At 36.7% G+C, this 16,745-nt stretch overlaps 1 protein-coding gene across 1 annotated transcript; it reads left to right on the forward strand.

Annotated features, from left to right (window-relative positions):
- Positions 1–9,104: 9,104 nt before the first annotated feature.
- LOC306854731 (endoplasmic reticulum membrane adapter protein XK-like) lies at positions 9,105–16,636 on the forward strand. Its single transcript, XM_079392973.1, has 3 exons — positions 9,105–9,457; positions 11,805–12,067; positions 14,515–16,636. The coding sequence occupies exons 1-3, from the start codon at positions 9,213–9,215 to the stop codon at positions 15,318–15,320; spliced, it is 1,314 nt and encodes a 437-aa protein (XP_079249099.1). The 5' UTR covers positions 9,105–9,212; the 3' UTR covers positions 15,321–16,636.
- The last annotated feature ends 109 nt before the right edge of the window (positions 16,637–16,745 follow it).

Below are 16,745 nucleotides of genomic sequence, written 5' to 3' on the forward strand. Positions count from 1 at the left end.
TGACCCTACCATCTGAATGTTGCAGCAGAATTCGAGACTCATCAGACCAGGCAACGTTTTTCCAATCTTCTCCTCAAATTTAGGCCCTAGCCCGAGAGCTTGACAGAATTATCAGCCCGAGTCTGTCCCAAGCCCGACTTTTTTCCCCCTTCTCCCAAATTAGATACTAATTTGTATGTATCAGTTTTGTATGTAATGGCAAAGTGATTATATTTCGTTTCGTTTTTTAATTTTTTTATTAAGTTAATTTAGAAAAACGTTTGGAGCATTTTTTTGTTCCTTAAATAAGTTTTTTTCTTTCTTAAAGTAATGACTAAGCGGTCAGCGGCAGACCAGCAGGCTGATCATAGCCATGTTTGATCAATTTAGCCTTCTCAAATCATCACGACTTGCCTAAAATAAAATCTATAGATATACTAAAACAGTTCAAGCATATAACAATGTTTAAACATTAAACCTAGATAAATGTGCGCTAAATCCTAGTTTGTGTTGAGAGTGGAAGCTAAAGCGCAGGACATGGAGGCGCCAGCTCAATCAATTGCATTTTTTTCAATGGAAACAACTTAAGCCGCAATTTTTGCTCATAAAAGTAAGAGTAATACATCATTCGTAACTGTAAAGGGTCTACTTTTATTTGTGTGCACTCACAATATCAACAAAACTTTTTATAAAATATATAAAATAATTTCATAAAATAAAGAAAACAATGATGCGCCGTCTCGTCTTGAACAGGAGCGCTTCACAAAAATGAATCGAAAGTCAGCGAATACATGCCTCACAGACATAGATAAATATATCTATAGAAAGCTTTAAATTACTACTTAACTAACTAAATCTAATCTAAAACAAAAACTCTTTCATTATAATCCGTGAAGATGCACTTTTCTCTAAAGGCGCGTCTAATGAAGAGATGGCGAATCAGGATCATCATCTTCATCTTTGTGACACTGACACAGAAAACACTAGTTTATTAGTAAATAATTCAAATATATCCTTACTATTTCCCCCCGGGACATTCATGGTAATTACTTTTGCTGGGGCTTTGCAGCAAGCTTCAGCCTATTGTGTGCATTTGAACGCAGAACTCTTCATCTGTGCTGACGGCTCACTGCTGGCGGACTCTAAACACCGTCGAGCCGCTCTTGACAGTCATGGCACGGTCTCGTGTTGTTTCCACCAGTGCAGCAATTTTTTTCATCAATAATTGATGGATGTCTAAAATATAAAAATAGGGAGAAGCCTAAAACAGGCCTGAGGCCAGGTCCGCGTCTGAACTATGACGTGAATATTGGCCCGAAGCCCGGCCCTAGAGGTGTAAAAAAGTCGGGGCCCGGTGATTCTGATGCTCAGTTTGAACTTCAACTAGCCACATCTAGATGCCTAAATGCACTGAGTTGCTGCCATGTGATTGGCTGATTAGCAATTTGTGTTACCAAGCAATTGAACAGGTACCTAATAAAGTGGTCAGTGTGTGTGTGTATATATATATATATATATATATATATATATATATATATAAATTTTTTTTTTCTTTCTTTAACAACAAGGGGAATAATTTTATTTAATTGATCATACATTCAGGATCAGTAATTAACTGCAGGTAAATCTTTCACATGGTAGTCGTAGTCATGTCCCGAATGACAGAATATATAGGCTATGTCTGCCTGGAATAGACTGAGATGCTGATGTGTCATGAACATTAGTGGCTCTGATGGGGTGCAACTATACAGAGTTATGCTGCTTATGAAACTCTATGATATTTTCATTACGTGCATTAATAAATGCCATCTTTGTCCTCAAAAATTAATTAATTTTTCTTATACAAACGCATGCGCTCATATACACACATGAACTCTTACATGGGAAGGAAACCATAGCAACATTACAATAATTTGCTAATGCCAGCTGCTTGAGCTTTTTTGTGTGAAAACTGGATTTTTTTTATTACTCAGAGTACCTCATTTTGGCCTGACAAACTGTAACTTCGAGATTGTGAATTATGCAACCGGGGGGGCAAGATCAAGAATGGCAGTTAAATTCTAGGAAAATGCATATTCTTACCTTTGACTGATGGCTCAGGGTGAGGTGATGGTTGATGGCAGGGCAGCGAACAACTTGAATTAAGCTTATAAGAGGGGAAAACTGAGAAAATTTCAAAGTAAACCATTGGGCTGTAATACATTTGAATAGCTGTATCTTAATTGTTCAAATGAAAATTATTACATTTCTAAAATATTCTATTCATAGATTAATTGTGATACATTAGCTCATTATTGCTTTCTAAATGAACCACTTTAAATACATAAAAGAAAAATACATACAGACAGACAGCCGGACAGCAGAGAATGTTTCATGACTAGATTTTGACTGGAAACCAGTTTTTAAAAGCCTCTTTTTTCGATTGAAAATTAACATTGTATTTTGACAATATGATTCCCTACAAACAACAAATACATTGCAAAAATTTCATTACTGTACACTAGATATTTTACTTGTTTTTTTTTCTGGAAAGCTCATGAAAGGTTTCTCTTGGTTTTATAAACATCCTTGACACACAACCAAAGAGTGTGTCTTTGCTTTACTGAACCTGCATGTGTTAACCTGCAAATTATATGAACATTTAACTAAAAAATTAATAGTAACAAATATGACGTCATTTTTATCCCTTTGCACACAACATACACAACATGCAGGCCTTTAGCTGAATCCAAAGAAGTGAATAACAAATTAAAAAGCATTTGGAACACAACTGACAATTACATGAACCCATAAGACCCTCACTGAGTGACACAGCTGAACTCTATGGGGTTTCCATTAAAACAAATGTAATGACGCAGACCGCTCTATTCACTGTCAAATCTAACAGCTATGGAAGAGGACCTCCTTTCCACCCTGTTCCGTCCAGGGCCCAATCCCAGCAGAAAATCACACACTGATTAGGTCTGACAGCATTTCATTCTCTTTAGTACTTCTGTTGACTATTCAACTTCAACTGGATTACCGCTGGGTTTTATTGCACGCTAGTCAAGATAATGCATCGCCTGAGCCCACCAAGGAAATTCAAGTTTAGATTTTTATAGGGTTATTCAAGCTGGACAAAGTTACATAAGTTATTTGCTTGCTTAAAAGCAAGACAGTAAATTAACACCAAATTTCCACGAAGAGTTTACTCCTAAATAAATATTTTCTGAAAATGTACTTACTGTTAGACCATCCAAGATGTAGAGGTGTTTGTTTCTTCATCAGAACAGATTTGGAGAATTTTTTCACTACAGATAGTGTTATAATGGAGAGAGGACTTTGGATTGAAACTTGGATTTCAAATTAAAATCATCTTAGTGATGGATTTGTTTATTACAAACATTCATCTTTTCACTTCACAATACTAAATGATGGACTGAAGCTGTGTGATTTACTTGTGGATTATTGTGATAAGCTGTTTGGACTCTCATTCTGACGGCACCCATTCACTGCAGAGGATCCATTGTTGAGCAAGTGATGTAATGTTAAATTTCTCCAATTATGTTCTGATGAAGAAACAAACTCATCTACATCCTGTATGGCCTAAGTGTGAGTAAAAATATGTGGCAAATTTTCATTTTTGGTAGAATTATTCCTTGAAAACATTCTTCATTGAAACAATGTAGTTCTAGAAATCCAGAATTTCCACATGACAACTGATAACAATGATGACAAACAGGGTTTCAGATTAAAAATTACATTGCTAATTGTTTTATGCTGTTTGTGTCTGGCGCATGAATGAATATAACAGTGCTTTGTAGACGTAGATAGATAGTATCTCCAGATCACAACCGCAAAGCATCTGTCTGTCCTTCTTACACCTCTCTAACCCTTTGCTTGCTTCCGCTATTGCTTGTGAAGCTGTGTGTTTATGTTTGACGGTCTATGAGATCATATCCAACTTATCTTGCATTCTCTTGAGCCAGAGCCAATACTAATCCCGTTCGGAGAGCCCGGAGGAATGTAACGGAGCAAAGTGGAATGGGCGTCCACAATCATTGCAGAAATCAGTTCCTGAAAAACTGTCAAATTGCACAGAACTGGGATCCTATTACATTACATTTTATAGATTGGCCCACAAAAACACACACAGAAACACACACAAACAGAGCACAGTAAATCAATTAGGCTATGGGAATCTATATCTCAAGCATTAAATGGGACTGCAATTACTCTTGTTCTTATCGGTGGTTTCAGGATTGAATTTTCCCATACTACAGTGAATGGTGTATATATATATATATATATATATATATATATATATACAGCAGGTAAAATAAGTATTGAACACGCCACCATCTCAGTAAATATATTTCTAAAGGTGCTGTTGACATGAAATTTTCACCAGATGTCGGTAACAACGCAAGTAATCCATACACACAAAGAAAACAAAACAATAAGTTCAGAAATTAAGTTATGTGTGATAAAATGGAATGACACAGGAAAAAGTATTGAACTACTGAAATTGATTTAATACTTCGTACAAAAGCCTTTGTTGGTAATGCCAGCTTCAAGTCGCCTCCTGTGTGGAGAAACTAGTCGCATGCATTGCTCAGGTGTGATTATGGCCCATTCTTCCACATAAATAGTCTTCAAATCTTGAAGGTACTGTGGGCCTCATATGAACTTTGATCTTTAGTTCTTATTTTCTATTGGATTCAAATCAGGTGGGCCATTCTAACTGCTTCATTTCTTTCTCTGAAACCAGTCAAGAGTTTCCTTGGCTGTGTATTTGGGATCATTGCCTTGCTGAAATGTCCACCCTTGTTTCATCTTCATCATCCTGGTACTGTAGGTGTTGGGACTGTACCAGCTAATATTAATTTCCACTGACAAGGGGCAGGATTGCTTTCTAATGACTAATAGATATCAGCTGGTGTCTTGGCTTTCCATGCACCATTGCACCTCCCTTCCTTCATGTGTTCAATACTTTTTCCGAGGTGTCATTCCAATTTCTTACACATAACTTAATTTCTGAACTTATTTGTTTAGTTTTCATTGTGTGAATGGATTACTTGGGTTGTTACCAAGCGGCAACCTCCCGCTCCCTCTAGTGAAACCAACACGGAAGTGATTAAAACTGCAATTCATCGACTAGCCGCTGGAGGCTGGCTCCAAAAGGGAGTCAATCACATTGACTCTCCATGTTAAAATGCCCAACTTTACAGTAGAAAAAAACATGTTTACAGCCTGGTACAAAAATTTATTTTGGTCTATATAGCTAATTTTGCCCTTCGAGACAACTGTGAGGGGGATGAATTGTTTTATAACTCATCCATTTAAATTATATTAAGCCTTAAACTTCTGCATAATTAAGGGCGTGGCCACTTGAGTGACAGGTTGATTGACGTTGCTGTCTCTATCTGCTGTCTGTTAGCCGTCACGTTACCTCAGCCGCTGAACTTGGCATCTCTGCCGTGTTTCTGCTTTTGTTTTATACAGTCTATGGCTTTTTTCGTTATTATTTCTTAAAATTATCTAATAAAATGGCTTGTTGTGCGGTTAATTGTACTAACAGACCGTCCAAGTCTAGGCTCCATTTTTTCCGGTGAGTGATATTGTAATGTAATTTTATTTATTAATTTATTTATTCTTTATAATTTTATTTAAAACTTAACTACACTCCAGAATCCGACAGATTGTGATTGGCTGTAACGTTAGGCCTGTAATTAACGTTACTGGTTAAGCGTTTTCCTCCAATAGAAAACTGTTAGGCTATAATACAAACTCTGTGGCTTAAAGAATTAAAACTGATTAAAACTGTTTTTAAAAGACGAAACTCAGTGAGAACATGATTAATAAAGCATACTATATACAGACAACCAGGTACCTCAGTTCCGCCCACGTCCCGCCTCATTGCCCATTTTGGATCATCCGGGAGTGACGCGCGGTGACGCGTTGCCAAGATGGCGGCGGTCGGCTCCGCCCACTTTAGGCTTCAAAAACGCTCTTCAGAAACCTACGAGTGACGTCACGGACACTACGTCCATTTTTTTTTTACAGTCTATGGTTGTTACCGACATCTGGTGAAAATTCCTGGTGAAAAGTCAACAGCACCTTTAAAAATGGTGACGTGTTCAATACTTATTTTACACACTGCATATATATATATATATATATATATATATACAGGATATATAATAGGACTCGCTGTAAATACTTTGATCTGCATGAAAGAACACCCGTTTAAATGCAGTATAAAAAGGTAGGCTACTTCACATAAGAAAGCATGGAAGTCTTCTGCTTCAAAGTAAAGTTGCAATTATGAAAAAAAAGGCAACTTGATAGGAATTGTATATGGAAAAAGTTAAATGAATTATTTTGTTTTACATTTTCATTACTTTGCCATTTACAAATACAGCATTTGATCATAATTTAATTTGAACTTTAATTTAGTCTTATGAACTCTTACTCAGACTGATTTGCAAAAATATAACACATATACACACACACGTTTGTTTTTGTGAAAAGTGGGAACATCCCATAGGAATGGCTTGGTACAGTAGCTAACACTAGGAGAGTGCTAAATGCTAGACAATGTAGTGTGTGTAATAGCTCTTAGGTGAGCGTGTGATTGGTGACAGCTGTGTGATCAGTGCATTCAGCTGTGTGTGTGTCATCAGTGCAATGGATGATGGGAAATGCAGTCCAGTGTTATGTGTGGTGTGAGAGTCAATATGATGGAGAGGCGACCTCTTGTGGCAGTCGGACAAAAGACCACGAACCAGATTCGTGACAGCATTTTGTTACCTTGAAAGGCTCTGTCTTTATAATAGGGAAATTAGTTTGGCTGTAATGCTCAAGCAACTTGCAAAATAGAAAAACCAACATGGCAAAGAATTGTGATAAAACCGTGAATCGTGATATTTCAAAAATATTTTTTGGATATTTTTGTCAAATCGCCCAGCCCTAACCGAGGGGGACCAAACCCATCGCCCCTGTCCCTCCGGAGGTCTGTGCACACCACTGGGTGTGATTGTTAACCTTTCCATGATGGCTTATGAAAATCCCAGAACTTTAGAAGAGTTAGATTGTATTTTGTTCAAAACTCCCGGGCCTGATGGCTTTCCATTTTAATTTCATAGAATTTTTTGGAAAGATCTAGAGATTAAATTTTCACTGTAGGCCTATATGAAGACTGTTTAAGTTCTGGTGAACTACTAGACTCTATGAAAAAAAGTCTTATTATACTTCTGCCAAAGCCAAAGAAAATAAAGACAATCCTCATTGAAAATTGGTGGCTGGGCCCATCCTTCTCCTAAATCCTTTTATAAATGGTTAACTTTTCGATTTACAAAAAGATTAAAACCCTGTCTGGAAGATATTATTTCAATAACACAATCAGGTTTTAGACATATTTCTAATAAAATACATATTGTATGGGATTTGATGGATTATTCAGATTTTATTGAAGAAGGTGCCATTATTTTGTTTCTAGACTTCTATAAGGCATTTGACTCTATTGAGCATCCTGAGTGTTTTGAAAGGGCTGGAGCTTTTTTTTGGACAAGGCGGAACGAATTTCAAGAATGGTTTATCCTGCCTTTTCCACCTTATTCTTCAAGTAAAGATGGGCATGGTCATTTGTAAATTGTATGGGTCTTGCTTCTGGTCTCATTTGCTTCCAGCTATATTTTTAGCTACACAACCACTCATTTTGCTGCTTGATACTGCAAATTTGTATGTCTTACCATATTATTTTAGTGTATTATCTTAATTATGAACACACTGGTTTGAAATGCAAACACTTTTACCGTTTACTGCACGTTGTTATTCTTCTCGTTATTTCCTATAGTTGCTAATGAACCGAAAGTCTCGCCCATAGGCTTACTTCCTCATTTAGGAATAGGATGGATAGATATTGACCTACAGAATTAATATTACTTGCATAGAGTTTTTGAGAATAATTAATGGCATATTTCCTAAACTTCTAAGCTCATTAATCACACATGTACTCTACTTTTAAGGAAGAAAGTCCCAAGGTTGAATTGATTTCTTAGATAAAAATGCAATAGGCCTAATATTCATACCAGAAAAACATTACTCTCTATGAGCAGCACTGCCCTTAAAGCAATGTCTTCATGGAAACAGATATATCCTTCCTTATCTCTATGTAACATATGGTCTGTTCATAATAATTTTGTAATACTCAACAAGGTTAAAGAAATTCATACCCTTCACAATTTTTATCCCTTTAAGTCATTTTCATCAACTTTTTGTGCATCTGAAAATGAATCATGTACCTCACAATCATTTTATAATGTGATTTCAATTTTGATTTTTACAGCCTTTAATAACCTCATTGATATTAGGCTATAGAAGAAATGGACCTGTTTCTGTTTTGTTACACTGGTTCTGCTCTTTTAGATAATGCTGTCAAAATCGTGTGCTTGCTTGGAAAAGTCATATCCACAAGTCTAAAGCAAAAAAAAATTAGCTCTGAATTAAAACGTTTTGCTTATTCCCTGCAGTTGCAAATTAAAAAGCAACAAAACAGCAAAAAATACAAGATTTTAAATTAGATCATTGAGTCATCTGTGAGTTTTTCCCCTATCCCCCACTAGAGTAAAACAAAAAGTAAAGAATATAGCCTAATTTTGTTTATTATTAGCCTATACTTTGTTAATACTCAGTCTAAATCCCTCACAACAATTGATTGTTAGTTCCATTTGTCATTGTAAGCCTACTTTAACAGTCTGTATTCAGACATTACTTGCAAAAAAAAAAAAAAAAGACCTCTCCAAGATGCATGTGCTGTTGACAAGCGTACACACATCTCTGATGCCAAATACAGTATTTTTTTTGTGCGGATTTTTGCAACGCAGCTCGCGGTCACAAGGTGTGTGGGTGGAGAACTACTGACAGGTTTTCTTGCGCACACCCGCTTTTAACACGTCTTGACTGTCATACAGTCTGACATTAATAACAATCGAGATCCCACAGAGTGACATGATCGTCATGTTCGTACAGTCTGACAAGTACAATAAAAAAATCGCACAGTGTGCGCCCGGCTTTATGAAACAGGCCCCAGGTAGAAACGCGCCGCTGACACAGTGAACGCTGCGCTCGCTGCGCCCTCTACCGGTTAGACGCGGCGATCAGCTGTGAATCTGCGGCTGCTGCGTCTACTGTAATTTAAAAATGCAGGCTCACAAGATCCGAGAACAGCAAACCAACATGGTTGAGTGAGAATGAGACTACCTATCTCTGTCCTTGTGTCGGTGTCTTTGTTTACGGCCGAGACGACGGCTGCTCTGTATCTGAGCAGCACTTATCGCTCCGCTGGTGATCAGATTTGGCAGTGCTTCACGCTCCTCTTCACGCTCGTGCCATCCGTGCTGGTGCAGCTCACACTGATCTTTATTCACAGAGACCTGAGCAGAGACAGACCTCTAGTGCTGCTGCTTCATATACTACAACTAGGACCAGTAATAAGGTGAGTGGCCAATTTGCGATTCTTCTTCAATGTAACGTTATTTGGATCATTTCTCCTTACAAGCCTGTGGAAGGAAATTATTCATCTACGTATTAGAGGAAGACATAAACAATGTCCATGATTGTGAGCGAATACACATAACGAAGGTGTTTTTATTTTTTTATTTTTCGCACGTGCACGAACCTGTGCTTTACCTGTTACAGATTATGAATATTTGTTTAATTCATAGTCCACAGTGGGCAGTCGTGTCAAAGCTTTCATGGTTTAGGGCTCAAGGCTTCATGTCCCCGGGGCTTTCCATGAAATACACCCATTTAATTTCTGATAAGGTGCTTTTAAATGTTTTTCTTTAAGCTGTTAACATTCTATTAGACAAACAATATAATTTATATTTGGATATGCCTATATGGCTTTTAAAACAAGTGACAGTGATAATATTTGCAGTTATTAGCTTTTTACTCAATGCCATGACATATTGCACAGTATGTTTACTGGAAACAGAATTTAATGCTTATAATATTACCAGGTCCATTTTTCATCAATTAATTTTTTACTGTATGAATTAATGCTAGTAAAAAGAGGCACTTCACATGAAGTATAGATGATATGATATATGTTTTGTTAAATTATAGAATTTAACGAGTACGTACGTCCCTCTACCGTTAGTACAATATTTTTATTTATTCATTTATTTAATCTTATTTTAATATTTAATTTAATTTTTATGTTAAATTATGTTTTTGTGAACCAACTTTAACATATATTTATGTTCTTTGTTCTTGTGTTCTTGTAATGTTATACATAAATTGTTATGTTAGCTGGGATATATCACATAATGGGAATATAAATAATAGATTATATATATATATATATATATATATATATATATGTGTGTGTGTGTGTGTGTGTGTATTGTCCTCAAATCATCTATTAGTATGTTATTGACAGTTTGCTTTCCAGTCCAGGCCTCACAGTGAACTCTATCGGTCTCTGTTTGTTTTTGCATTGACTGTGTGCATAATTGAAGCATTGATATCGCCTTTTCTAATGGTTCAGTTTAGCAACATCACCTGGGCTCACTCAGATTAAGCCCAGCAATGTTTCAGACCTTTGTGATTCATGTATAATTCAGTTGTTTATTTCACTGAATTAGTGGGAATGGCCTTTAAAGGCTCTCTTGGCCTTCTCTTAACACACTGTCATACGTCACATTATCATCAAGGTTGCCTGCACCCTATTATTGAAAAATAGCAAGGCTGTTGTCAAGGTTTGGGATAGGAAATACTCATTCAGTGTTTGGCACCTACTACCTGTCCTATGAGACCTAGCCTCTGCATTTTAAATGAATGAGATGGACAAATCGCCCACTGAGGCCTTATAAAAGCTGTCCTCGGGTAAGCTAGAACTATGCTTGTGAGCTCTCACTGGATTGAGCACAATTCTCTGAACTGTGACATGGTCTATTGTAACATGGAGGATGAATATAACTGGACTGCAACATTTATAGGACATTTGCAGCCAATCCAGTAACCCCCTAATATAATTATTTTTAATTATAAAAATGACCAAATGCAATATTATGTTATTTCTTTCAAATATAATTTTAAAAAAAGTATAGAACAATTTTTATTTAATTTTATTTAATTTTACCCAAGGCAATATATGTGACCCTGGACCACAAAACCAGTCTTAAGCAGCATGGGTATATTTGTAGCAATAGGCAAAAATACATGGTATGGGTCAACATTTTCGATTTTTCTTTTATGCCAAAAATCATTAGGATATTAAGTAAAAGTTCCTGTTCCATGAATATATTTTGCACATTTCCTACTGTAAATATATAAAAACTTAATTTTTGATTAGTAATATGCATTGCTAAGGACTTCATTTGGACAACTTTAAAGGTGATTTTCTTAATATTTAGATTTTTTTGCACCCTCAGGTTCCAGATTTTCAAATAGTTGTATCTCGACCACGTATTGTCCTATTCTAACACACCATATATCAATCGAAAGCTTAATTCAGCTTTCAGCAAATCTCAATTTCACAAAATTGATCCTTATGGTTTTGTGGTCCCGGGTCACATATGTTGTTTCTCAGCTGTTATTTATAAAGATATAGGACAGTTTTTTTTATTGTATTGTATTTTATTTTAATAATAAAAATAACCAAAGGCAATGTAGTTGTGTCTTTTGATTATCATTTTAAAAGTAAAGAACTAATTTTGTTTTTTTTAAATATACATTTGTTTTAGAATACACACACACAGCTATTTTTTTGTTTGTTTGTTTTTTAAACCTTGGCCACTCATTTATTCAAACAATAAAACTCGGTTTTATTCCTTTAGGTGCTTGGATGCCATCTGTATCTATGGCAGTTCCGGAAAGGTGGAGGAGCCATATGTCACCATCACCCGTAAGAAGCAGATGCCCCGGGAAGGGCAGACCGAGGAGGTGGAGCAGGAAGTGGGCCAGGCAGAGGGGAAGTTAATCACCCACAGGGCCGCTTTTGCCAGGACATCGGTCATACAGGCCTTCCTGGGCTCTGCACCCCAGCTCACACTGCAACTCTACATCTGTGTGCTGCAGAAAGGGGTGTCCATCGGTAGAGGTGAGAACACACACACACACACACACTAAGCAGTATCAAGTACATTCTGACACACTTAAAATAGAGCGCTGCAGGAGACAGACTAGGTTAATAAAGGCTTTTAGAGAAACTGAAAGCTTAGTGCCATAGTGTAGCTAATTGGTTTTTATAACACGGCTTTCTGGAATACTTGATTCTGATTGATCAATTGCGTGATTTAGTGGCCAGATATTTCTGAATAATGACTGTTGCCTATGCCAGCTGATCGCTAATCCGAGAAGCCGGTTTCCTAGAAAGCTGTGCTCGTGTTTCCATGCTTTCTAAGTAAGCTAATGAAACAATTTCCATTAATTAGCTATATAATAATTGGGATAATGTACAGACGGACAGTCATTATCACAAAATAAGTCACTTCAGGGTGATACAAGATCATGAAAACTCTTTGTTTTGCCATAATGAGCAGCTGACTGTATATCACTTACTATACATGCCAGTCACATTTCTAGGATTTCTAGAGCATGGCTAAGACTTTTCTTATTCCTGCTTTGTTTTCATTCTGTTATCTGGCCTTCTGAAGTACAACTCCCAAAGTGGACACATTGGGACACGTTGCACATTCTCTAAGTTTCCTCTTTAGAATAACCTGTAAACATGGAACTGCTCTCCATGTCAGACGTCACCCAATTAAATTGAACAAGCTCCCCTCAGTGACACATTCTACACACATGCTTGAGTTACATTGAATACCTCTGAAATAACTTCTAGTTCTGTACTATCTGTTTCCTCTTATTATCTTAAGCACGCACACTTTGTTTCTGAGAATATCAGATAGAACAGCATGTTTTCAGACAGTATGTGCAGCCCTCAACAGACAGAAATTATTTATAAACTAGACCACAGATAAATTCATTTTGAAATACCCAGAAGCGCTGAACAGTCACTGAAAATAACCAATAAATTAGATACATTGCCAGTAGGCTCAGACTAATTTAAAAACTTTTGTATTTATTCAAACTTATTAAAAAATGTTTTAATCATTATTTTAATTTATTATTATTATTATTGTAAACCTGGAACTAAACAGAAAGTTTTGGGAATTTACATAAAAAGACCAATAAACAACATTTACTGCAACATGTACAGTGTTTTTTTATTTTTTATTATTTTTTTTATTTTTTTATTATTTTTTGTTAACCTGGAACAAAATAAAGTCATAGGATTTCTTGTGAAAATAACTAATAAACAACATATAATGCCAATATTCTGAAAATATTCTGCCAAAATTCATGTGCATCTATTTAGACATTTCATCTAGATTGTTATGCTAATAATAATAATGAAAACGTAAAATGTGTATTTTATTACAAATGCAAGGAAAATGGTCAGTTTTGGACTGTTGGACTCCACTGTATATTGTAGCCAGCTTAGGCATTTGCAAGCTGTTATTTGGTATAATTAGAGTTTACTCTCCACCCATCAACTGTCACTCCACATTGAATATTAGGAATTATATACCTGACTCTGCCTCGCAGATATGCAGTCATCCGCACTGCATGAAGAATGTGTTGACAGCCTTGCGGTCTATCCTTGAAAGCAGTATTGCAGATCATAATGGATAGTGAATCAGTCTGACCCCTTTACCCACGAGGCATAGAGTAATGGAACGGTGGCTGACTTTAGATCAGATGGAAGGCTGATGGAGGCCATATGTTTGCACTGCTGGTGGATCTGGGCCTTCAGGGTATCTGCTTTTGTTATCTTTTATTACTTAACAACAATAGTAAACAGTAGTAGTAAATAGTAAATTATGTAACCGAATGGCAACATATTCTGTGCCACAGTTATAAAGGCCCAAAACCAAATAAAAATAAATAAATGATTTGATAAAACAAATACAGTTAATTTTCCAGTTAATTTTGTCCTGAATTTATTTTTGTATTGCTTTTTTGTGTGTTATTTTCTGCATTTTATTTTACTTTTACTTAATTTATTTATTAATTCATTAATTATTTTCTGTTTGAAATGTGGAAAGAAGAAAGTATCAAATCTTTTATTTGTGTATTTATTTTACATTTACTTATTCCCACATTTATTTTCTGCAACATGGAAATGTGTTGGGTATAAAGTTTTTTATTTATTTATACTTTTGTTTTTTATTCTTATATTTTTCATGCATTTATTTATACTTTTGTTTTTATTTTTACATTTTCATGCATTTATTTATTTCCATTTTTTTTTTTTTTTTACTTTTCTATGTGCAACATAGGAATGGAGAAGGTCATAGTCATATATATCCTTGTTTAATTGCTTATTTATAATTTCTGCATGTTTGGGCCTCTATACACACTGGAGTGGTTTATTTATTCAATATCTACTTATATAATGCAAATGTTTGTTCAATTGCTCTTAACCACAAAGTATGTTTGGATTTAACGTGATCATGTTTCATTCCTTTTGCTCTTTGCCAGGTACACTGATGGTAATTTCCCTTCTCTCGATTGTATACGGAGCCCTACGCTGCAACATTCTGGCCATAAAGATACGCTACGATGATTACGAAGTCTCCGTGCGTCCGTTGGCATACCTGTGCGTGTTCCTGTGGCGAGGGTTTGAGATCGCCACACGCGTGGCAGTTCTGGTCCTCTTCAGCTCTGTGTTGAAGGTATGGGTGCTTCCGGTGGTGTCGGCCAACTTCGTCCTGTTCTTTCTGCACCCGTGGGTTCTCTTTTGGAGCAGCCGCTCTCCTTTCCCAGAGAACATTGAGAAGACGTTGACCCGTGTAGGGACCACGATTGTCCTTTGCATGTTGACCTTCTTGTACGCCGGCATCAACGTGTTCTGCTGGTCTGCCGTTCAGCTTAGATTGGACGACCCTGATCTGATCGATAAGGGTCAGGCGTGGAGGCGCCTCACTGTGTATTATTCCCTCCGTTTTTTCGAGAACACAGGGCTGACTTTGATGTGGTACGTCCACCGGACTGAGTTCTACCAATGGGTGGATGCCCCCGTGTTAGAACTGTCGCTCTTGTTGGGTTATGCCACAGCTGTTTTCTTTATGTTGCTCTTTTACCAGTTTTGCCACCCTTGCAAGCAACTCTTCTCATCCAGTCCAGCCCAAGGCTTTTGGGAATGCTGTGGATCCCTCTGCATGCTTCGTGGGACGCTTTCCCAGCCGGGCTCCAGGAGGACCAATCCACCAGGGAAAGACACTGGAGACGGTCCACCCTGTGTAACCAAAGGGGACATTGGACAGAGTTTGTGCGGCGCTGTGTGAGCAAAGCATAGTTCACCTAAAAATGACAAGCCTGTCATCATTTACTCACCTTCATGTCATGCCAAACCTGTATGACTAGGTATAAAGTCATTCGGAGCCATTTGGAGATGAGGGTGAGTAAATAATGGCAGAATTTTCTTGTGTAAGTGAACTATCCCTATAAATCACTGTATGAAGTGCTCTTTAAGGATCAAAAGGGACAAATACAATTAAAATGTTGGATTTCTGCCTTAATGGTGGAATGTAAAAGTCAACGTTTGTTGTCCTTTGAGGTGAATATTCTTTTTCCTTGTTTAGTTTACAAGGCAAACGAGCCAGCATGTTCCACTGAAGTGCATGTGAAATTCCCTACCGAGATGAAACCGCTGCTTTTGTCATGTGATGTGGGAGCGCTCTGTGTTGGTTTGATTAATGTTATAGCTGTCTCTGTGTATGGATTGTTTTAAGCAGATTTAATTAAACGATTGTATTTAAGCTGTTGATTTTTCCATCACCTTGGGGACATTGCTTTCTGAAAAATGTTTGACAACCTCTCAGGTTCATTATTAATACTTTCTTCTAGTTTATCTCATTATTCTACTCATACATTCTAAAAAATGCTGGGTTAAATAAAACCCAGTGCTGGGTAAATATTGGACAGAACACATGCTGGGTTGTTTTCAACCAACAGTTGGGTTAAATGTTTAAATGTTTAACCCAACCTTCTGGGCAGTAACCCAACCGCTGGGTAAAAACAACCCAATCGCTGGGTTTGTCCATATTTTACCCAGCGCTGGGTTGTATTTAACCCAGCATTTTTTTTTTGAGTGTACTGTGTGTAAGACTGTGAAATTAGTCCTAATTGGTCAAATGACAGTGTCCTATCATATGATAACATATGGCCTAAATTCAAGCAATTGCTTGAAATTTAAGAACTAATGGATAGAGAGAATGACAGTTGGGTTGCCAGGACCTTCATAATCCTGTAATGAATGATTTAATCGATTGTTTTTCTTTCCTTTGTTTACTCTCCTATTTTGCACTTGTCTCATCTGGAGGCCTCTTTTGCACATTATTCTGATTTTTATTACAGAAAGTAAAAAAATGTCTTTATTTTCTTTGAAGGCAGTAGATGATTGTATCCTAACTGTACTGCCCCCTTGTGGGGAGTTGAATTGTTTGAGTTTATTCATTTTGCAAGACTGTGATTGGGTTCCATCTGGAAAGTCCCTCAAAATATGTCCTTCAGCGCACTGTATAGAGCACATCACTGCTTTTGATATGTGCAACTGTCAGTTAAACCCATAATAAAAAATAAAGGAGAATGTTATTTTGTCCATGGTGGTACACAGTTTATTGAATTTATATTGTTATTTATTTATTTAGAAACATTCTCATTGTGTTTACTGTATGTTTTCTATGTGTGAGGTTCATTTTTTTCTGATA

This window comes from Barbus barbus (genome assembly GCF_936440315.1).
Source record: "Barbus barbus genome assembly, chromosome: 35".
NCBI classification, from domain to species: Eukaryota; Metazoa; Chordata; class Actinopteri; order Cypriniformes; family Cyprinidae; genus Barbus; species Barbus barbus.

Bases quoted from the DNA above. Each gene is read 5' to 3' on its own strand.
- LOC306854731 (XM_079392973.1), top strand. From the start codon at position 9,213: ATGAGACTACCTATCTCTGTCCTTGTGTCGGTGTCTTTGTTTACGGCC. The intron at 9,458-11,804 runs GTGAGTGGCCAA...TTATTCCTTTAG, and splicing joins CAACTAGGACCAGTAATAAG to GTGCTTGGATGCCATCTGTA. The intron at 12,068-14,514 runs GTGAGAACACAC...GCTCTTTGCCAG, and splicing joins AGGGGTGTCCATCGGTAGAG to GTACACTGATGGTAATTTCC.